The following is a 23,776-nucleotide window of genomic DNA, read 5'->3' as shown; positions in this document are numbered from 1 at the left end:
TTTTCTCAGCTACCAAGTAAAAGTATGATCTAAATTTCTGCCTTTTCATTGTCTTTTCTTCTCCCCGCAAAAAAGGGAATGGAACTCAGGACCTTGCGCTTGCGAAGAAGGCAGCGACACCACTGAGCTAAATTCCCAGCCCCCTTTCCATCATCTTTCTCCATACACATTGACAGTCCTTTCAAATCTATTTCTTGGCTCTTTGCATTTTAAAAAAGTATTTGTCTTCTACTGTATTTATTTATCTATCTATTTTTGGTATCAGGGATCAAACTCAGGACCTTCTACTTGCTAGGCAGGCAGTGGAAACACTGAGCTAAATTCCTGGCCCTTTTGCATTTTTTAACATTAATTTTTTCCTTCACTTATCTCTGCTTTTAACTTACTGTAGGATATATCTTACGGCTAGGTTGGATTTGAACTGTCTAAATTAAAATATACCATATTTTCCATAAAGCAGGACCCCATTCTGCCTGTTTCTATAACTACCTAGTCAAAATACCACAATAGTTTAAGACTACTGGACCCAAACATATGTGGGTTTAAATTTCACCATGCGTCCTTGGGAAAGTCATTCAAAGAATGGAATTTTTTTCTATATATGATGACTGTAATAACAGTAGCTACTCCGCAAGGTTGTATAAATTTTTTGGGGGGGTGGGTTTGAGACAGGGTCTCACTTATGTAGTTGAGACTGACCTGGAACTTACTATATAGCCCAGGCTGGTCTCAAACTCACAGCGATCCTCCTGCCTCAGCCTCCTGAGTGCTAGGATTACAGGTGTGTGCCACCATGCCTGGCTAAGGTTGTATAAATATTAAATAAAATGCACCACACCTAGCATGGCTCATAAAATAGTCTATAACTGTTCATTTTTGCCATCACCATCACCACCATCATCACCATCATTATCTCATAAAAAATTTACTCTAGCATGTAACTTGATCTTGCCTGGCATAACCCTTACTCAGTGGTATCACCTTGGACTGAAATTTCTGTGAAGACAATGACAATGTTTTGGGTTTTGTCCCTGGAAATGGAACCCAGGGCCTCAAGTGTGTTTGCACACAGTAGGCACCAAGCTACCACTTCAGTCCCTAGATTTTTTAAAATGCAGATTTCCAAGTATTATATTGACCTTGATAGCAGCACAGTCTCTGATGTCATAATCTTCCTGAAATTCATTTTCCATAATAATAGTAGAAACCTGAAAAGACAAGAAAGCCTTGAGAATTTAAGATTGATGTATAAATATTTGCAATTTAGATGTAATTTAGGCAGATTTAATAACTCAAGAATGTTCATATGCCAGAAAAAGAAATCTTTTCATTTTTTTTTTTTACAAAAAGATGCTAATTCATGAGGAGACTTAGAAAATGTTATAATTTCATAAGTTTCCAAGCAGAGGAAGTGACACTTTTAGAAATGCAGGTTAATAGTATATTAAGTTCACCACTAGAATCAGGAAATCAAGAGCTTACAAAAGAGGTTTTTTTGCATGTGTTAAAATAGTGGTTATTTGATCAACTACTCTAAAATATGCTCCCGTTTAAAAACAAAAGCCAGGAGTCATACATTTGGAAAGAATACCAAATGTTCAATGATAACATAAGCAAATATAGAATATTTCAATATTTTCCTCCTATCAGTCTTATGTAAGACTTTGGGATACCGTAAACATTTAAAATAATGCTTATGATTATTTTAGGTTCCCTCAAACAAATCATTTCTTCCAATAAAAGGAAAATATATCTCCTGCAAAATACTTTTTATATATAATTTATATTTTTAGATAACGAAAAGCTTCCCATTATTAAAAAATTAATATAAAGGAGATAAAGAAAAGTCTTGGGGAAAAAATATTTGTACTACCCAAAGATCACATATTCACTTCTCTCCCTTTATATAAAATAATTATATTATTATGTTTATATTATAATGTAAATACAGGTTAGAATAAGCTATAAATTATATAATATTTATCATTGGGTATATATGGAGAAACTATGATTTTTTTCATAAAAATAAGATTAGTACTTTGATTTCTCTCTTACATATATGTGAATCTATATGCATTTCAGTAAAGATGTACCTATATCATTGTAATGGTTGAAGGCATGTAGATATATTTTCTAGTTTTAATTAGTTTTAAAAATTTAAAGGTAAGGTTGTACATTTTATTATATATAACATAATGTTTTGAATTATATTGTAGAATGAATAAAACCTAAACCTGGCTAACTGACAGGTATATTACCTCGAATAATTATCATTTTGGTGAGGACCCTAAGTATCATTTTTTTAGAGCATACAATATATTAAATACTTTCACCATGTTCTACAGTAATAGACATCTTGAACTTAATGCTCTTATCTAACTAATATTTTGTATCCTTTGACAAACATTTCCCCAGCTATCTGCCCAAATCTCTGGCAACCATCGTGCTATATTCTAGGTCTATGAGATCTATTTTTTAGATTACGCATGTGACAGCATGTGGTATTTATTTTTCTGTGACTGATTTATCTCAATTAACATTTTTTCCTCAGGTTCATCCATGATGCCACAAAGGACAGAATTTTCTTCTTTTTTTAATGACTGAAGAGTATTTCATTGTGTATATGTATTCCTTATCTATTCATCCTTTGCAGTTTGATTCCATATTTTGGCTACTGTGAATAATGCTGCAGTAAACACTGGGAGTGCAGATATCTCTTCAACACAGTGATTTCATTTCCTTTGGATATATACCCAATAGTGGCACTACTAAAACATATAGTTCTATTTTTAATACTTGAAGAATCTCCGGCGTTCCCGCAATCTTCAGCGCCAGAGGGCCTTCTTGGCAGCGCCCTCCCCTTCTGGCTGCATTCTGACATCTTCAGCACCAGAGGGCCTGCTCGGCCGGCCCCATCTGCCATCTTCAGGGCCTGAAAGGTAGCCGCGAGGGCCCCCCGAACCCCCGCACTCTCCCCCTTCACGCTTTTAGACCTCCTGATTGTGCCAGTCTTTGGACCTACTCTGTAGAGGCAGAGGAGGTCATAAGGAGTATTTTCCGGAGCTTTCAACTTTGAACATCTTTAAAGAAGTGGTGGGGGGGATCGCTTCTCGGCCTTTTGGCTAAGATCAAGTGAAGAAGTGGTGGGGGAAACTTAGAGTAGAACTGAGTGGGGTACAACCCTTTCAGGAGGTCTGGAAACTCAGTCTGGGCCTTGCAGCCTGAGCTCAGTCTGCGTTGTGGGGTTCTGCCACCAGCTGAGATCAGGGGACTTGGCTCTGCACATGGCAGCACATATTGTATATTAGGACAGCAGTGATGTAGTCTGAAAGAGGCCCTTCAAACTCATTTTTCTTTCTTTCTTTTTTTTATTCCGCTCTGCAAATTCTTTTATTTTTCTTTTTCTGTCTTCTTTCTCCAACTCAGTCTCTTACTCTACTATAGTATACCTCATCTCCCTTTCTGTTTCTGCTCTTGTCCTAACTCAGATTTCTTCTTTTATTATTTTTTTCTCTTTTCTTTATGTTCTTTTCTTATGTCATTCTACCTCACTCAAGGGTTATTATACCAATGGCAAATAGTGGGGCAAATGAGAATGAAAAGTCTGACAGTGAATCATCAGGACACCCTGAATTCAAAGCACAGGAAGTAACAAAACTGATCAATCAGCCTCTAGAGATATATAAAACAGAAGTAATTTCCCAGATAATTATAGAGATGATGAGCAAAATGAAAATAATAATTCATGACTCTAGAACAGAAACTGAGAGGAAAATAGATGAACTCAGGACCATGATAGAAGCCATGAATGCCCAGCATAAGAAAAAATTGGAAACAATAAATGCCCAATACAAGAAAGAAATGGAATCCATAAGACAGATTCAAACAGATATCCAGGAGATTAAAAACTATATTGAGAGTGTTCACAAAAGAATAAAAGAGTCTGAAGACAGAATCTCAGATACAGAAGATAAAATTGCAGTCCGTGACCGTGAAAAGAGAGGTCTCTTAAAAACGGTAGGGGGTCATGAGAAATTGATACAACAACTCAGATGATACAAAGAAGAATAACATAAGACTGATAGGAATTCAAGAAGTAGTAGGAGAAAATGCAAATGACTTAAAAAGCTGTTCACAGAATTAATTACAGAAAACTTCCCAAACAGAGGGGAAGAATTTTACGTATAGATAAGTGAGGCATATAGGACTCCAACTAGCCGTGATAAAAAAAAAATCTAAAACTAGACATAAAATAATCAAGATCCCAGAAACCCAACAGAAGAACAAAATACTACAAACAGTAAGAGACAAGAAACAAATCACATGCAAAGGAAAGCCCATCAGAATAACAGCAGACTTTTCAATACAGACTTTTCCAGAGCCTGGAATGAGACATTTCAAGTACTAAAAGAAAACAACCTCCAACCTAGACTGATGTATCCTGCAAAACTTTCTTTCAAAATGGATGGGGAAATAAGATATTTCCATGATAAAGAACACCTGAGAAACTTTATGAATACCAAACCATCACTACAATGAATTCTAAACAATATCCTAGAAAAAGACAAGGTAAGAACACAATGAGGCCCAACAGAGCAAATCAAATAGGCAAGCCAAGAAACTAAAAGGAGAAGGTGAAAAAAACATGACAATAAGATAGTACATATCAGTTGTAACCATCAATATCAATGGCCTCAATTCACCAATCAAGAGAAATAGACTGGTAGAATGGATTAAGAAGAAAAATCCAATAATATGTTGTATACAAGACACGTCTAGTGCAAAAAGAAGCCCATAGACTGAAAGTGAAAGGACAGAAAACTTCTTCGTGTAACAGGAGCCCAGAAAAAAAGCAGTGCTAACAATCTTATTCACAGACAAAGTAAGTTTCAAACCTAAACTGATTGAAAGAGACAAGTTCACTACATCCTTGTGAAGGGAACAATTCAAGAGGAAGAGATAACAAATAATTTATTTTTAATCTATTGAATATGTTAGAAAGTACATATGCTTTTTTCCCCTCTTTTCTTCTTTTTTTCTTTTTTCTTTTTCTTCCTCTGATGCTGGGGATTAAACTCAGCACATTGTTCTGGCTAGGCAGGTGCAGCACTACCGAGCTAAATCTCAGGCTTTACATTTCATATTTAAAAAATTTATTAACACATTAATCCTTGTCTTTATATGTTGGTCGACCAAATTGATGAGTTATTTTGGTTCTCATTTTCTTTGCTTTTTTATTTGAGAATTTATGAAATCTGTATATATATGAGTAGTAAGAAAAGTATTAAGGTCCATCTGTCTCAACTGCTTTCTACAAACTTCCTTTTCTGTCACTACAGCTCGTTTGGTTGGAAATTTGTTAAGACAATTGTTGTTATGTTATCAATATATCTTTGTACCTATTTTCTACTGATGATGAATATTAATTTTAAAGTAAATTTTATTATAACTATACTTAAATAAATCATTAATATCATTTAGTATCTGGTACATATTACAAATTCTCCAACTCCCTCAAAGATGATATTTGTTTTTTCTCAAATCACACAAATCACCAACATTCCACACATCACTGCACTGTTTTATTATACCAAAGTATATATTGTATTGTAGAAAATATGCATTGTGTATATGTGTGGGGGATATGTTTTTATACATATGTGTGCACTATTAATTGAGAAACATGGTCATGAATGTGGTAGGATTGTGCACATTTGGCATATTGAAAGTTTCTCTGGCAACCTCATGATTTCTCTGAATTACATGGTTGACTTAATTCATAGTCATTCGTTTGGGAAGAATATTACATATGTATTGGTGTTAAATTCTATCATTATGCTTATAAAAATATAATAAAAATAAGTATGGGATATAATAAAATAGAAACAGAGAAATTTGATCTTAAAAATGTGAATTCTTTTAGTTGCTTTTGGATTTCAAATATAAGTATATTTTTTCTGTGGGAACTTTTGTTAGAAAATGTAAATGTACAATCAACAAGCATATGATATTTATTAATTAATAAAACCAAGGAGTTTATAGATCATAAAATTTTGAAGACAGTTTCTCAACTATAATATTTAACTTTGTTTTATTTGTAATTACATTATTTCAAAAAATTATATGATAAGAAAATGAGAAAGAACATAATGTTTGAAAATCATATCAAACTAATAATGTATTTTGATTATTAGTCTGTTACATAAATTTTTATTTAAAAAAAAGAATCTCCGTACTGTTTTTCCATAATGCTGTACTAAGTTATTCTCACAACAGTTTGTTCACATCCTTGTTAACACTTACATTTTTGTCTTTTTGGTAATAGCTTTTCTAACAGGACTGAGGCAATACTTTGTTGTAGTGCTAATTTGCATTTTCCAGATTAGTGATGTTGAGCATTTTTTTCACATACCTGTTGGCTATTTTAATGTTTTCTTTTGAGAAATATTTACTCAGGTCCTTTGCCTAGTTTTTAATTGTTTCATTTGTTATCTTGTTGTTGAATTAAGTTCCTTACACATTTTGGATACTAAGTCATTAGATGAATATTTTGTAAGTATTTTCTCCTGTTCTCTAGGTTGCTTCTTAGTTATGCGCAGAAGTTTTTAGTTTGATGTAATCTCATTTAAAAATTTTTACTTTTGTTGCTTATGCTTTCGAGATCATGCCAATAAATCATTGCTCAGACCAATTTCATGGCATTTTCTCCCTTTTTTTCTAGTCATTGCATAATTTTGGGTCTTATATTTAAGTTTTTAAAATTCATTTTGAGTTGATTTTTATACAGGTATGAGATGAGGATGTAATTTCATTCTTCTGCATGTGAGTGTACAGTTTCCCAGCAGCATTTATTGAATGGATTGTCCTTTCCTTATTGTATGTTCTTGGCATTTCTGTCAAAAATTACTTGGCTATAAATGCATTGGTTTATTTCTGGGCTCTCTTTTCTTTTCCACTGGTGTCTGTTTTTATGGCAATACCATAATGCTTTGGCTACTATAACACTATAATAAATATTTTGAAGTTCAATGGTGTGATCCTCCCAGCTTTTGTTCAACACATAGTTTGGCTATTCAGGATCTTTCGTAGTCCATATGAATTTTAAGTGTAGACATATTACTTAACAATCATTTATTTGCTACTGAAACAAATATGACTTCCGTTTTACATCCAGCAAGAAAGTTTTTAACTTACTGGTGTACGATCACTCCACTGCCAGGATCCTTGTAAATTTGGGCTCCTTTTATTCAAACCTATCCACAGCCAACGCTGGACACTATGTAAAAAATGATCAAAACATTTTGAGAATGACACTTGGTAAAAATATTCAGCATTCACATGTTTAAAGTGCTTTTTGTTACTGACTGAAAAGCACAACTTTAAGGTTTGTAAAGATTAGTGTTTTGAAATGAAACTGAACCTTAATTGAAGGAGCTATAGAAAAAGTACCAGACTTTTTAAAACTAAATTTGAAGTCATTGTTTGTATGAAAGGCAAAATATATTCTTATTTGAACCTTAAGAGAAAAAGATTTGTGATTATTCCAAATTTTTTGCTACTATGTTTGAATACTAGACAATGTCTTCAGATGGAGACAAATACAATAATGACATTTTAAAAAAGCATTTGTCTGGGGCCGGGAATTTAGCTCAGTGGCACTGCACCTGCCTCACAAGCACAAAGTTCTGAGTTTGATCCCTGGTACCAAAAAAGAGTTGTAAACAAAAAGCATTTGTCTATAACACTATCAAATTTCTTTTCTTTAAAATGCCAAACCATTTGGTTAGATTTTCATTAAAAAATAAAAAAAATAGTTTATCTCCTACTGCCAATTAAGATGAAAGTAAATAATAATTCTGGCATTTGATAAAAGCCAAAGAAATATATCAGGGAAATGTAATTAAGTAATTACTTAAGGGATTAAATTTAATACTCATTACACTCTTGTTTACAAGGCATTAAGCTAGGTGCAATAATGATACAAAGAAAATAAGAGCTAATATCTCTCAAATGGAATATAAAGTAGTGGAGATAAGGTCTGGGTGCTGACCCCATTTCAGTGTTCGGACTGGCCTAGAGGAGAGAGGATAAGCATCCCAAGGAAGAATATATACACAAATGAACAGAGATAGGAGTGAACATTTGAATGACCCCTTCTCCTCAAATAAACATATGTTCTAGCCAGGGAGATATATACAGTATAAATTGAAGTTATATTACTATAAAGACTTTTCTTTTCTCAACTCCACTTGAAAATTTCTTATATTATACATTTTAGGCCTTAATAAGTAGCCTAGTTATATTCCATATGCTTTAACCTGCTTTTGGCACAAAGTATCAGTGGCACATAGCTCAGTGTATGTGTATATACATGTATGGATATGTATAAATATATCAATACAGTATATATAGAGAAGGGAGGGGTAGGATTCAAATCTAAAAACAATTCCTACTCTCAAGATCAGTAGAATATATGGACTGTGTAGCTATAAGACTACCGGGAATAATAAGTCTGAATATTTATACAAAAATTTCTAGTCAAAGGCAAGAGAAAGCTAAATTTTAAATTACTTTCTCACATTTTAATGAAGTAATTGCTTTCTTTATCTCTTTTCTTTGTTGAACACTCCTTTATAGCTTAATATCAATAAATACTTCTTCATCTTTCCAACCTCTAGTTTTCCAGCTTATTGCAATGGCATATTATCATATTGTTTTCTTTCACTGAGAAAGACTACCAATATGTGGACTTCAGATAAATCCTGTGGAGACAATTAAGTCCAGTTTAAATTTAGTGGCTATAGGAGGACTTTGCTGCTTGTGTCTTCAACTAATCAAAACTCTCTTAAAGCTTCCAAATGTCTCAGTGTTGGATTTCTAATCTGCAGGCCTAGACAATTGTCAGGTACAGCCTAATTAAAGCCAAATGGCTAAAATAAAGAGGTTAAGTTTCCTTCCTCATACTTGGTGATATAACTTCATGTCTCCCAAATATTTTCACGTAATATATTTGGGTCTGTGGAATTAGTATAGAATTCTATTTTTCCCGAAAGTCAGCATTAACTATTTCACCTTCTTTACATACTCAACAATACAAAGGGAAGATGATCAAAGGTTATCTGTCCCAGCATTCCAGAGGCTCTTGGGCATCCTTTGTAGAGGTCTCCCCCAACCTTTCTAGGCCCCTGAGCATTTCTTGCCTAGTCTCTTCCCATGGCTCTCATTCTCCCACTTATAAACTTCTCTGATTCAAGCTCTTCTCTGATTCCTTTGCTGTATCTCAGAGGACAGTTACCTAGAAAAAAGTTTGCCAACTATCCAAAATATCTAATCTTCACAACTATTTGAGATTGAACTTCATTCCAACCAAAATTTTAAGTTTTCAACTTCAATTGAAGGGGTTTATTAATGTGTCATAAATACAGAAAACAGTGGCTACTGTACTTTTCTAGGTATGTGTGTACATGGTCACAGGTGGAAAATACTTCCTTTTTTCACTACTGAGGATAGAACTGAGGGCCTTGCACAAGTTAGGCAAGTGTGGTACCACTAGACCACACTCCCAGCCCTAAGGACAACACTTCCTGACTTATACACTTTTCCCATATTTGGTTTTCCAGCCAAAGAGAGGCAAGAACAAACTGGAAATCACATTAATCATTACCTTCAAAGCAGATATTAAAAAACTGGTGGGAAAAATATGCACCTCATCATAACTGGGAAATCAAATCAAATTGAAACTATCTTTTTTCATACATTTCTTTGACTCCAGGTGCTGAGTATATAGTTAAAAGTTAATATGTGTAAAGATGTGTTAAAATTTCTATTTTGCATCCAGTTTCTTGCTGTATCTGGTTGCTAAGGAAAACAGCATCTCAGCTATACTCCCCTATAAATACTATTTGATGAGGGCTCTTAGTCTGCAAAGCCTTAGATTTATATCTAAATCCATTCATGCCACTTCACAGGAGGTAGTGTACACAGCAGCAATGGCAATGCAAACAAGGCTTATGTCTCTAATCCTATGACTATTTTTACTCTACAATGGCTTTCCCTATTGGGCTGCCATTAAGAGTTGCAAAGATCTTACAGCCTTAATGACTTGGTGCACCATGAATCCTTTTCATTGAAACACAAATTGAGATGTGGAATTTAGATTGTGAGAAGCAGAGCAGTAATCTGATTTAACTCCAAGGCATGGGATACACAATTTGGGTGGGCAATGAACTTCTTGCTGAGAAAGGTCAGATTCTGCAATAAAAAGCTAAAGCTTTTTTTCAAGAAGAAAGCTTTAGAGTCACTTTCTAATATAAATGAGTTAGCTTCCATCCTTTCCTTTCCTTTCAACCACAGTTACAATTTTGGATTTAGAATATGTTCTAAGTGCAGCATAGGCAAATGAGCTCCTTATGTATGGAGCTCTTATTAGGCAGCAACATTCTGCTTAATTTGTTATGTTGGTGGTTGGGATAAGAGTACAAATAAAACAAGGCTTCTATGACTGAAGGGATTATGGAGATTTGTTGCTTTTTCTCTGTGCTTTTCTGTTTTCCAAATTCAATGTGCATTAATTTTGTGATTAGGAAAAATGAGAAAGACTGTATAGTTAGTGGACAAGAAATTTTGTGAGAACTGTATTATAAGAATGGAAGGAAATGGAAAGCAATTACTAAATGCTAACTATGATTTTAGCTGGGAATTAGGATTTGAGGTGATTTTTATTTTTCTCATTATCCATTTTTATATTTTCTAAAGTTTACAATCAATTTTTGAATGTGAGGTGATCAATTAGTGTGAGCAAAAACAAAGAAATCAAGAAAAGTTTTTAAATTACTTTTCATATTAGTTTTGTTTTCTAGTTTAATCTATTCTGTATACAGATGTTTGTAATGTTATTTCTGTCATCTGTGTTACCCAATATTTCCATTTTTTAATTCCTACAAATATCTCCAACTTTATTGTTTAATACTTATCCATAGCTCCCTGTTCCAATCAGAGTTACTAATGTCTTGCTTGGAATCTAGTTTGTTATGTCAGTATTTTAGTAGAAATCTTTTACCTAGATAGGGTGATACTCTGTGTGCCAGGCTTGTGATCATGGGTCATTAAGTTGACGTGATGGCCACGCACACTATGACAGTATTTTACAGAGGTCAGGCCCCAGACACAGCCACCACAAGGACTTCTGGGATTCACAGCTACACGGAGGCTGTAGTAACTAACCACTACTGAATGTCTGAAATGGGTTTTTATCAGACAAATTAGAAGGCCCCTAATCAGCATGATGTTAAAAATGGGTTCTCACTGCTGAAATTTTGATTATTTAAGATATGGGAGTTAGCTAAAATATTTAGAGACCTTGTACTTTTCATTAAAAGGCTTTAGGTTCTTCTGAGACCAGCAGTATGTACCTTTAGAAATGGCACCTAAGGCTTTGATCCCTAATGTGTTCAGTCACTGAGTTGGGAATTGTGACAGCCTGATGCAAGTGATAACGGGCATGGATTTCTGCCCTGGTGCTGGGCCATATCTGCCTCAAATGAACCTGCTGGGAACACCTAAAAGGACAGACTGCTTGGTGTTGTCAAGCTTACAGAATAGGTCAGATAAAATGTTTTGTGCCGGCTCCAGTGAATGTGTAATAAAGCCCTGTATGCACAGAAAGATTTGGTCTGAATTTTGTTTTCCTTACAATTTACTCTGAGGGAATAGTGAGCACTTCTATCGAGAACAACCTATGAGCCAGCATATCCAAATTGGCTTAGGGCAGTAAGCAATGTAATTTGGTGTATTAATTTCTAATGCAATAATATAAAGTCTACACTACCAGAAATCCTACATCAGATGCTTAATTCATGAATATTTATGGAACTCAGGTATTGTATTTCATATCAGGTTCCCAGTACACTATATTTTAAGGAGAAAAACACAGTAGATCCTGATAAAACAAATCTGGAAAATGTGAAAATTTTCAAAATCTTATCTCCCGGAGGTAACAGCCATTACCTTTTTGGATGCATTTTTGCAGTCTGAGTCTAGTTTTTAATGTAAAAACTATATTTCATGTGTATAACTTGACTTACTCTCCATGTAATGTGTTATAAATATTTATACATTACAATATTGCTTTTATTTTAATGAACAAGGGATACATCTTTTAAAAAGATCAATAGTGATGGTAATAGGGATTCTTACTTCTTTCTGATTTTCACTGGATTGCATTTAATAATGCCTCATCATTAATTGTGATATGGCTATGATTTGAGCTTTCTATTTTTAATTTAATAAGAAGTCATATATAATTACATTCATTAAATACATTCATTAAGTGTAAGATATGTTAACCCAGATATGAATAATGAATTTTACCATGTGTATTTTCAGCACCTATTAAGATATTTGTGATTATTAACCCATTTCCTATCTTAATTAAAATCGGACAAGCGCATAATGTAAGCAAGTGAAGTGGGTCAAGAAGTCAGTAGGAGCACACACCTGTAATCCCAGCACTTGGGAGACTGAGGCAGAAGTATCACCTCAAGTTTAGCCTGAACTGCCTAGCAAGACCCAATCTCAGAAAAAAAAAAAAGAGAAGTAGATAGGGGACCATGGCAAATGGGAGACTGATGCCCCACCTTAGGTGGCCAGTAGCTACTCAGCACTGACTTATATGTTGTAATATGGAAATGTTGCCAGTTGTTTTAATTTTTGAAGAAATAAATATTTATCAAAATGCCTCAATTTTGTAACACTTTATGTTCCTTTCCTCCCAGGGAAAAGAATATTATATTCTTTGATCTAGAAAGATAGTAATGATTTTTTGTTTTGTTTTGTTTTTTTCAGAAACATAGAGTTGGATTTTATCATTTGTAGACCTGGACTTAATGAAAACTGATAATGCTAAACTGGGTCTTTTGCTCATTTGCTTTATGCTGGATTTCATCCTTTGTTATTTTATTTCCTCGTAGTTATCTATATGCCCCTGCCATACTCATTACACATTTGAGAGACTGACATACCTTTAAATTGTACTACATTACCTTAAAAATTTAAAAATTTATATAATCTATGTTTTAAAAATATGACTTCTAGGTAAAATAAGAAATTTATTATACTTAAATTTTTTTTGGGGGGGTACCAGGGATCGAACTCAGGTCCTTATGCTTGCCAGGCAGGCAGCAGAACCACTGAGCTAAATCCTCAGCCCTATACTTTAATTTTTTTTACATGTTTTATCTTTCTATAATCAAGTTTTTATTTATGAAGAGTTTAAAACTTGTTTTTATCAAATTTTTCTTATGTTAAGCTTTTCTCTCATGATTTATCATAGTTTCATTCTATTTTTTATAATTACATATATTAGGATTATTTAGTTGGGCTTTTTTATAGTCTTGCTTCTAATTCTTTTATCACAAATGAATTATTCACATATTCTTGATTTTTAAAATTCATCTCTCAGGTGGAATATGTCTTTGAATTTTTTTTCCAAGAAGGATATATATAGGTGGTTTGCATCAATTAATGTCTTTACAAATAAAGTTAATAGGAACTACAAAAAATACATTAGCATTTTGTACCTTTAAACTCTTTCAATGCCAGTCTTTAAGTATCTTCTAAATTTAAAGTTCCAAAGAAGCCTAGATTTTGTGGTTTGGTAAACTGTTTCATTTTTTTTTTTTTTTTTTAATTTCTGTTGGACTCAAAATGATTGGGCAAGTGCTCAGTAGGATTTTTCAGGTGGTGGGTTCTTTTTTTTTTTCCTCATTGAGTTTATTGGTACATTTTAGGTATACAGTACAGTTACATTCATTATTGGAATTTTGTACCTTTACACGACAGGTCTTGGTCTCATTTTTTTCCCTTGTCCCTGCCCTCCCTTCACCACTCACTCCTCCCCTCCCGCTTTACAAACACTTCATTTCCATTTTTTCATTTTCTCATATTTTTTTCTTTTCCCTTATTAGCTTTCCCCTACCCTTCCCACTTTCCCTACACCTATAGCCCCATTCTTCCTACTTCACATTGTCCATGATATTTTAGTAATTTATCCTGGTATATCTTGGATCAAACAGTCAATCAATCCTCTCTCTCTCTCTCTCTCTCTCTCTCTCTCTCTCTCTCTCTCTTTCTCTAATTTTGGGTCTTTCCAATTTAGGAAAGTAAGTAAAGAGAAAAATAATTTTGTAGAGTTGTTACCCATAATAGTCCCCAAAGCATCAGAGGAGCTAGCAAGCCTCTTTCTACCCTAGCTCGTATTTTTGAACACTTCCTGCTTTTTACCATTTTTACTGCCCTTCTTCCATGTAGGTTTCTACAGGGCAGCTGTAATAGCTTCCTACTTAGTTGCCCTATATTAAGGCCTCCAGGCCTCCCTCCCCTCTCTGTATGGATTTGGTATATGTAAGTATTTATATGTGTGTATAAGAATATAGGTAGTTTATATCAATGAATCTATTTGCAAAGTTAACTGAGGACTAAACTGTTTGCTTTTTAAGATCAAACTCTTTTCCTGACAAGCAAGAGCATTCCAGTTTCATATTCAAATTCCACTTTCTAGCTAAGATGTATGATTCATTTCTCCACGACCATATCTGTACCTCCTGTTCTTAGTACCTTTGCTTTTGTTCTGTTTCCCCTGAGTTCTTCTCCTAACTTACCTTTCAAAATACTACCCACCTTCCAAGAATCAGGGTTCATGACTATTTCCCTGATCAGATCTGCCAGAAACACTTCCTCCTTACTCCAAATTCCCAAGGCCCTTCTTTACCTATATCCTAGATTTTTGCCATACTTTTCTTATCCTTGCAGCTGGACTTTACTAAACAAATGTCTCATCATCTCTGAACCTCTTATAACATGATCAAACAAGAGCTATCAGCAGTAGCTATCAAAAGCTTGTTTTGTTGAGGTGCTGGAGATTAAATCCAGGGCCTTCACAGTGAGCTATAGTCCCAGCCCTTTTTATATTTTTTATTTTGTGGCGGGGCCTAGCCAAGTCACTAAATTGACCAGGCTGAGCTCTAATTTGAAATTCTTCCTTCTCAGCCTCCCAGAGTTCTGGTTAAAAAACAAAACAAGCTCTCAATTCTCTTGAATGTAAGAGTTCTCATTGTGGCATTACTGCTAAGCACTAAAATAGCCTTTTAGATAATAAAATGTGTCAATTTGAATACCTAGAAGACATCAGATTTACCATAGAAGCTCTCATTCTAGAACTATTACCTGAACTGTTCCTTTAATAAGTGAAGAAATTCCTTTATTTCATTCACATGACTGAAGCTAGGAAGGTGTGCTCCAAGTGCTTGACAAAATCTTTCAGCTTCTTCCCAGTTCCTTTTTCTCATAACTCTTTCTCTATGAAATACCTTAACAAAACAGAATGTTGATTTGTTTTTTGCAATAATCATAAAGCATAGTCTTAATCAACGCTAGTCAAATGTGTCAGCCCTTACAACGACTGTTAAGGGGGAATCAAGACAAAAGTAAATGCACATATATACTTAGATGCAAGTATGTCCTGATCAAAGTGTCACTGAAAGCCTGTTCAAGTGTCCCACTGTTGTCAGCTGGATGGCCTTCTGAAGCCAGGTTGGGGAATTGCTCCAGCCTCTGAAGGTAAAGTGAACTCAAGCCAAGGCTGTAAAGGTTATACAGGAATGCCCTGGGAGTAGACATATTCAAAGAAATGTGCTAATAATATAATCCTGAACACAAGATAAGGATACCTGGGCAAAAATAGAAGTATTTTCAGGTGAAGAAAATCAAAGAGCAGTCTTCGCTGGTGTGTAACACTAACAGAAGGAGGCAAATAAAACCTGCCACTTCAGACTGTTTCTTTGGTCTGGGATGATTAATTTTAAGCCAAAGGAACTAGAGTTATTTTAAACAAAAAGAGCAGGGGAAGGACTAGGAGGAGAACATGGCACAACAGTAGGGTGGTTGTTGGTTCCAATTCTTCAGTTCCCTGTAATATAACGACACGTTCTCATCATGGCTTCTCGCTGGGTCAAGCATATTTCTCTATTTTGATGTAGGGCTTGGCTTGGAAATAGGAAAAACAATGGAGGACAGACAGGAAACACAAAGTAGGATAGTAGAAAAATAACTTTATTAAATTGTTGATGAGAAAGATGATGTGATTGATTGGATATTAGTAGAGGTAAAAGGGAGCAGAGGTCTGAAATGTGGTCAGACTTGCTTTCTCCAGCTTCTGAGAAGGATTTACTATGAGAAAAGCAAGCTGTCAGGTAGTTGTAGTGGTACAGGTCTATAATCACAGAACTCTGGGAGGCTGAGACAGGGGAATTTCAAGTTAGAGCTCAGCCTGAGCAATTTAGTGACTTAGCCAGACCCTATCTCAAAATAAAAAATAAAGGGAAGGCTGGAAGCATAGCTCAGTGTGACGGCCTTGGTTCAATCTCTAGTACCTCATCAAAACAAAACAAAACAAGACAAAACAAAACGAACACCCCATAGCTACTGCCCCATCAGTCCGAGACATTGAACAAACAGAAACAGACCCCGAGTTATAGTGTGGAGCCCAGCCAAGCTGATGTGCAGCTGGATGTGGAGTTAACCATTCAAATTTGCTCAGTCAAACCCTCACTGACCTGGAGTTCTGTGAATTTGAGGCTCAACATGATTCTTCCTGAGATTTGGGGTGGTATCTAATGGTTTGTTTGTGGGATTACCTGATGGATACTTACTTCAAATTACATTTTTTTGCATAATAAGAAGCAATGACACTCTTAATTTGGCAATAAGCATTAGAAGGACCCAAGACTCATAAGCATGGTGTAAGCAAGGCATGCAGCTGACCCAACTTCCCAAAAGGAAAGAACACATTTCCCAAAAGGAAAGGGCCATTTCTGGCTCTGGTTCTGCTCTTGCAGGTGGGACACATGCAGGGTGTGGGGCTGGGCTGCCTGACATAAAAAGTGCAGGATTCTTTGAAATGGACTGTGCCCCCAATCAGTTGTTAGGTTATACAGGTCTATGAGAGAGGCATACTTTGTACAAGGACACCAGCTAGGATGGCAGAAAGATAATTCCATTGAAAGATTGAAATAAAGTGCTACTTTACCTTATAACATGAAAGACTGGAGGGGAAAGTATGCCAACCTTGAGGACAGGGGCCATCAGGCTTGGGGGCTGCTTTTTCAGGTTCCAGAGGCCCACTTATTTTCTTGCAGATTGAAAGTGCTCTGAAGTTTCTACAGTCCTTCACTTCCCATTTGCCAAGAGACTTTCCAGTAGACATAGCCACACACCCACCTGGAGATGCTAGGGTTGAATTGGAAACTTCTATTAAAAATTAAAACTTTAAATTGAACTTTCAACATTTTTTAGTGTTTTCTTTTTCTCTTTTTTTGAATCAAGGTGGAGAGAAAGGATAGCAAAAACAATGGAGGAATGAGACAGAAGAAGTATGTTGTTCAGAATAACAATGATGATGAGGGTATTATAGCAAAGTAGTTTTACTACATGTGAGACACTATTCTAAAAGGAATAAGGAAGTGCTGGTACAATAAAGATTGAGGGAAGTATGTGGAAACACATATTAATTTACTGTTTGTTTTACGGCAGTCATAGTTTTATTAGCTCACAACAGCATGAAAATATAGTTTGTATCATCAGATCCATTAAATCAAGACTAAATGATTTGGCCATACTCAGTGCGAGGTAGAGTTAAGATCTGAATCCAGATTTGTCAGGCCCAAAACTCCTGTGTCCATATTTCACTCTGTTTAAAGGGGCAGAATACAAGCAGAATCACATACATTGGAAAGTAATGAGGAGGATTTCTATTCTACTTAACAGAGAAGCTGTATGGCCTCACATCTGATATTTACACATGGGCAGCATGAGAAACAAAGAAATGAGAAAAATAGTGCCATTCCACCCCAGATAGGTATGCTGTTTTTCCCTCATTCTGTCCCCTTTTCCATGTCTCGCTTACGATACACAAAGTTGGCTGAAGCTGGAAATTATAATGGCAAAGAGAGCTCAATGGCAGTCTTTCTGACTACCAAACTGAGGGAATTTTCATGACAGCTACTTCACAAGCACCTCTTCAAATATGTGGTTTAATCTACCAAGAATGTGACATTTACTTTAAAATAGTTGAGTAAATCTAAAATATAGATCTAACAAAACATAGATGCAAGAATTTGTTTTATCTGTTGGGATATTTCTAATTTAAGTGAGATTTAGCCAGGATTAGCATCAGCATCCTCTATTGTCTATAAGTACAAAGATAATTTTGTTATTATTAATATCACTCACGTTGATGAACATAAGCACATGCAAAAATTTGGTTGGCATTGTCTATTTCAAATACTAGATTCAATTATAAGCCTACATGTTCCAATTTCCATGTTATAAAAAAATGCATGATCACATTAAGCTAACACAAGGAAATGTAAGTAATTTGAAAGAAGAAAAGTAGAATGCTGTAAAACTTGTCTTATTTAAACCCAAAGTCCTTTAAAAATCACTGGCTTGGAAATTAGGAGATTTGGATTTTACTAATTCAATAACCAGAGGAACTCTGTCAGATAAACACTTTCTAAATCTCAGTTTTCTCAACTCTAAAATCACAAGTGGTTTTTGAGGCCCCTTCAGTGTTAAATATATGGCAAAGTGTGATTAATAGTTTACACTGCTTGTACAAAGATGAACTTTCAGCATAAACATTACCTACACTACATTACCTTCTTAATTCTTACTGAGAATAACAAGGAAAAAGATTCAATTTGGGAGAATGAAGGAGAGGGATGAAATTGTAGAGCACTTCACAAGAAGCTTCCAGATTCTATTCAAGACTAAATGTAAAAAAGATTTAAAAAGCTTATACCAGTGGTTCTAGCCCTGGGCTGTCAGATGGTGGCTTTGGAGAACTGTGTTATCTAACTTCTTTTGTGGTTTATTCCCAAGGATTTAATAAGGAAGACAGAGTTAGCACTTCTATTTATAGTTTCATAAGCTCCAGTTCTGAAGATCATTGATTCCCTCACATTTCAAAAGCAAGTGAAGAATATATTTGGGAGGGATATTGTGTTTTACTAGTCACTGTTTTACTACTTCAAAGGCTCAGTCGCGTCACTCACCTGGCTCAAGAAAATTCCAGTTGGAAAAGGTTACAGCTTGTTTTATTCCACCAGCTGTTGCCCAACTATATTCTCCACTGGAATCTACATCTCTCAGGCCAGTCCAGAAGTATTTTCGAAGAGATTTATCATACTTTTTCATCATATCATTCAGGTATTCTTGTTCAAATCTACAAAAGAAGAATCAAATTGACAAATGTCTCACAACCATTGAAATAACTAAAAGATGCCCTTTTTTCTTAGAGACAGAGTTAAACCAAGCAAGCGGTGCATGTCTATAGTTCCAGCACTCTGGTGGGCTAAGGCAGGGTCACAAGGTTCAAGCCCAATGGGCGCAATTTAATGACTTAGCAAGGCCCTGTCTCAAAATAAAAATTAAAAGGGGCTGGGGATGTAGCTCATTATCAAGGCCATGGATTCAATTCCTAACACTGCAAAAACAAAACAAAAAAAGCACCCTTCAGAGTTAAAAGTTTATTAGCACACATTTACTGATGGTCCCACCTGCTAGTGATAGTCAGATTGCAGTTCCTTCCAAAAGGGACCTCATCCTTGTAAATCTTGTAACAGGTTTCTCCATGTCTCTTCCAGCCCTAAACCAAAGAAGAAACATTGTCACACTTGATAATGTCTCCCTCTGACAAGGACACTTGCTACAATAGTGACATCTTGTAAGTTGTGGGGACTGAGGAACTAGTGTGTCCAACATTTGATAAGGACAGGATGCAGTTTCACAGATAAACTCTATATAACTGTGAGCCTGTGTTTCCATAGCCTTGGTGGCTTGCTCACCGTAAGTTGTATAATTGTTGGTTATTTTGAACAGGAATATTATCTATGGGGGAGGTAAAGATATCATCATTGAGCATAGTAATCATTCACATTTTTACAGAAATTCACAAATAGGTAAGTTGTTTACCTTCTGTACGAATGGCAATACACTGTGATTTCTGCTCTAATGTAAATGAACAGAGCTACCAATTTATTTTATTTTCTAATTCTGAATTGTTTATGTTTCAGTAAGCACAGTATTTCTAATGAAGGAGATGTAATTCTGTTTAGGAAAATTTACAAAGGGATTTTACATACCTCATCCAGAGGACACATCTTATCAGACTTTGTAGCATTTATTTTTTCTCCTTTTTTCTTACATACATATTTAAGTTTCTCTTCACACAATTGGACTTTCCATTGACCTAACTTTTAAGAGACAAAAATATTTTATTGCAAAAGAAATGATTTGTCCTATGTTTAGAGTTAAACTCATAAGAACTAGGAGGGGTTAGGGAGAGAAAGTAGTGGCTCACAATCTCTTATTTTAGGATCAAGACACAGTGTGGATGAATTTCATTTTCTGATAAGCATAATAATAAAAAAACCACCAAAGGACACATAATCTAGAGATCAAAGAGGTGCCAAACCATTGCCAGTACTGTATTCTAGTCTTCCCTATGACATAGCCAAAGCCTGCCCACAGGTTAAACTCGGGTATGTCAACTGACTTTCCTGTCTCAGCTTCCTCATGCGCACAAAGATGATGGTAGTAACAAGAGATACTATTTTTTTTGGTACTGGGGTTCAAACTCAGGACCTTGCACTTGTGAGGCAGGCACAGTGCTACTAAATCCCTGGCCAAGAGCTACTCTTTGAGAACTCTAGAATCAGGACTTTCTTTCTTTCTTTCTTTTTCTTTCTTTCTTTCTTTCTTTCTTTTTCTTTCTTTCTTTCTTTCTTTCTTTCTTTCTTTCTTTCTTTCTTTCTTTCTTTTTCTTTCTTCTTTCTCTTTTCTTTCTTTCTTTCTTTCTTTCTTTCTTTCTTTCTTTCTTTCTTTCTTTCTTTCTTTCTTTCTTTCTTTCTTTCTTTTTCTTTCTTTCTCTTTCTTCCTTTCTTTTTAAATCTCTACTTCAGCCTAGACTTCAAAACTGTCCCTTTCAAATTAATTTTGCTTCATTGGCTGAGTCACTTTTCTGTCCAGAGTTTTAAGAGATGAACTGAGATGTGAGTCAATTCTGAATACTGGGATGTTCTCTGGATAATGCCTTTAGTTCACTCTAACTATCCATAGCACTTCACTTCTCTTTTGATGTTCTTCCAAAATATCCCTTTATATCTTTTATTAAAAAATTCTTTAGTGTATATTAGTTATACACACGAATGGGTTTCATTTGGGCATATTTGTACATGCATTGATGTACTTTGATCATTCCTTCCCTGCCAAAGTTATCCACCCTTTCTTCCCTCTCCCCTGATCCCCTTCCTTTTTTTCTAATTGTTTCTCTTCTACATTTTTGTGTTTTTTCTCTCTTCTGTAAGATTTTTCTTATAAGAAACATGATATTTGACTGAGTCCTGCTTTTTTCACTTACCACGATGATTTACAGTTCTATTCATTTTCCTGCAAATGACATGATTTCATTTTTCTTTATGGCTAGATAATGTTTTATTGTGTATAACTACCACATATACCATTTTACATATCATTCATCTGTTGATGGGTACCTAGGCTATTTTTATAGGTTAGCTATTATGAATTGAGCTGCAATAAATATGGGTAAGTTGACTTTAATTCTTTTGGGAGTATACCCAGGAGGAGTATAGATGAATCAAACGGCAGGTCAAGTTTTTAGTTTTTTAGAGGAACTTTTATACTGACTTCCATAATAACAGTTATCTTAGTTACTTTCTTGTTGCTGGGAAAAAATACTCAACACCAAGAAGTTAAAAAAGGAGAGGTTTAAAATGGGCATCTGAAACGAACAGACATTTCTCAGACAAAGAAGTGAAAGCAGCAAGTAAATATATGAAAAAATGTTCCACATCACTGGTCATTCGAGAGATACAGATGAAAACAACACTGAGATTCCACCTCACCCCACAAAGAATGGCTGCTATCAAGAAATCAACCAATAACAAATGTTGGCAGGGTTGTGGGGAGAAAGGAACCCTTCTCCATTGTTGGTGGGAGTGCTTACTGGTGCAACCACTATGGAAATCAATATGGAGATACCTCAAAGAGCTGGCACTAGAGGTTCCATTTGACCCAGCCATCCCTCTGCTGGATATCTTTCCAAAAGAATTAAAAGAAACATATCACGGAGATATATGCACACCTGTGTTTATAGCAGCATAGTTTGTAATAGCTAAAACTTGGAAACAGCCCATTTGCCCATCAGTTGGAAAATGGATAAAGAAGATGTGGTTTTTCTATAAAATGGAATGCTACTCAGCCATAAAGGATGAGAAATTAGATTCATTCATAGGAAAATGGAAAAATATATATTGAGGATATACTCCTAAGTGAAATAAATAAGTCACACATGTGTAGATACTGAATAGTTTCTCTGGTGTGAAAAGCTGTAATAGTACACAAGATCCTAATGGGATAATTGACCATGTGAAATAGGAAGAAAAGGGCTAAAGGTGTAGGGAAAATGGGAAGGGTAGGGGAAAGGTAATAAGGGAAAAGAAAAAAATATGAGAAAATGAAAAAATGTAAATAAAGTATTTGTAGATGGGGAGGGGAGGAGGGGGTGAAGGGAGGGCAGGGACAAGAGGAAAAAATGAGAACCAAGATCTGTCATGTGAAGGTACAAGATCCCAATAATGAATGTGATTTACTGTATATCTAAAATGTACCATTAAACTCAATAAAATTTAAAAAAAAGGAGAGGTTTACTTTAGCTCACAGTTTTTTGAGGTTTCAGTCCATAGTCAGCTACTTCCAAAGTAAGACAGCATGGCAGAGGAAAATGATCATGGAATGACAGGCAGGAAGCAGCAGTCTTTCTTCTGCTTTCCCTTCTTGCCAGGGCATAAGCCACCCACACTTGGATGTGGTGCCATCCACAACTGGGTGTGTCTTCCATTTTCAGTAATCCATGCCCAAGACTATGCTAAACTGACTAGTGAACTTTTCCAGTATCATACACACATGATCCACTGGATCCAGTCACTCCCCAAAGTCCCACCTATAAGTGCATGAGGCTTGGGGGGGGGCTCTAGATATAAACCATAATGGCTGTACTAATTTACATTCTACTAACCGTGTAAAAGAGTTCCTTCCCCCCACATTCTGGTCAGCATTTAAAAAAATTCTTCATGATAGGCATTCTGACTGGGATGAGACTGAATCTCAGTGTAGTTTTGACTGTCATTTTCTTGATGGCTAAAAATGTTAAATATTTTTTATATACTTATCAGCTATTTGTATTTCTTCTTTTGATAAATACATTTACTTCTGTTCAATTAATTTACCCATTTGTAATTTGTATTTTGGTGTTAATATTTTGAGTTCTTCATATATTCTAGATATTAATCATCTATAGGAAGAGTTACTAGCAAGGACTCTCCCATTCTGCAGGTTGTCTCTTTATTCTGTTGATTGTTTATTGTGCAGAAGCTTTTAATTTGATCTGTTGATTCTTACCGTTATTTTTTGTGCAACTGGAGTCCCATTCAGGAAGTCTTTGCCTGTGCCTATGACTATGTTTTCCCTATGTTTTCTTTTAGGAGTTTCATGTTTATATCTTATATCTAACCTTAGGAACCATTTTGAATTTATTTTTATAAGGAACTGGTTTCAACCTTCTACATATGGTAGATAACCTTTCAAACAGACTGACACTTTCCTGGATAAATCATTACTGTTAAAACATGTCTACATATAC

The 23,776-nt window shown here is 35.2% G+C and overlaps 1 protein-coding gene across 1 annotated transcript in view; it reads right to left on the bottom strand.

Moving 5' to 3' along the window:
* Positions 1 to 23,776, bottom strand: part of Ly75 (lymphocyte antigen 75) — a 105,289-nt gene that overhangs the window by 42,596 nt on the left and 38,917 nt on the right. The window contains exons 10-16 of the mRNA XM_010607014.3: positions 20,199 to 20,309; positions 19,614 to 19,702; positions 19,110 to 19,279; positions 17,084 to 17,283; positions 15,223 to 15,365; positions 7,195 to 7,276; positions 1,140 to 1,208 (exon numbers count right to left, since the gene is read on the bottom strand). Of these exons, the coding sequence (XP_010605316.1) occupies positions 1,140 to 1,208; positions 7,195 to 7,276; positions 15,223 to 15,365; positions 17,084 to 17,283; positions 19,110 to 19,279; positions 19,614 to 19,702; positions 20,199 to 20,309 (864 nt within the window). The remainder of the gene's footprint in view (positions 1 to 1,139; positions 1,209 to 7,194; positions 7,277 to 15,222; positions 15,366 to 17,083; positions 17,284 to 19,109; positions 19,280 to 19,613; positions 19,703 to 20,198; positions 20,310 to 23,776) is intronic.

This window comes from Fukomys damarensis, unplaced genomic scaffold (assembly GCF_012274545.1).
Source record: "Fukomys damarensis isolate Sample0158 unplaced genomic scaffold, DMR_v1.0_HiC HiC_scaffold_26, whole genome shotgun sequence".
Classification (NCBI taxonomy): domain Eukaryota; kingdom Metazoa; phylum Chordata; class Mammalia; order Rodentia; family Bathyergidae; genus Fukomys; species Fukomys damarensis.
Note: the sequence above shows the minus strand (reverse complement) of the source record. Positions and strands in the feature narration are given on the sequence as shown.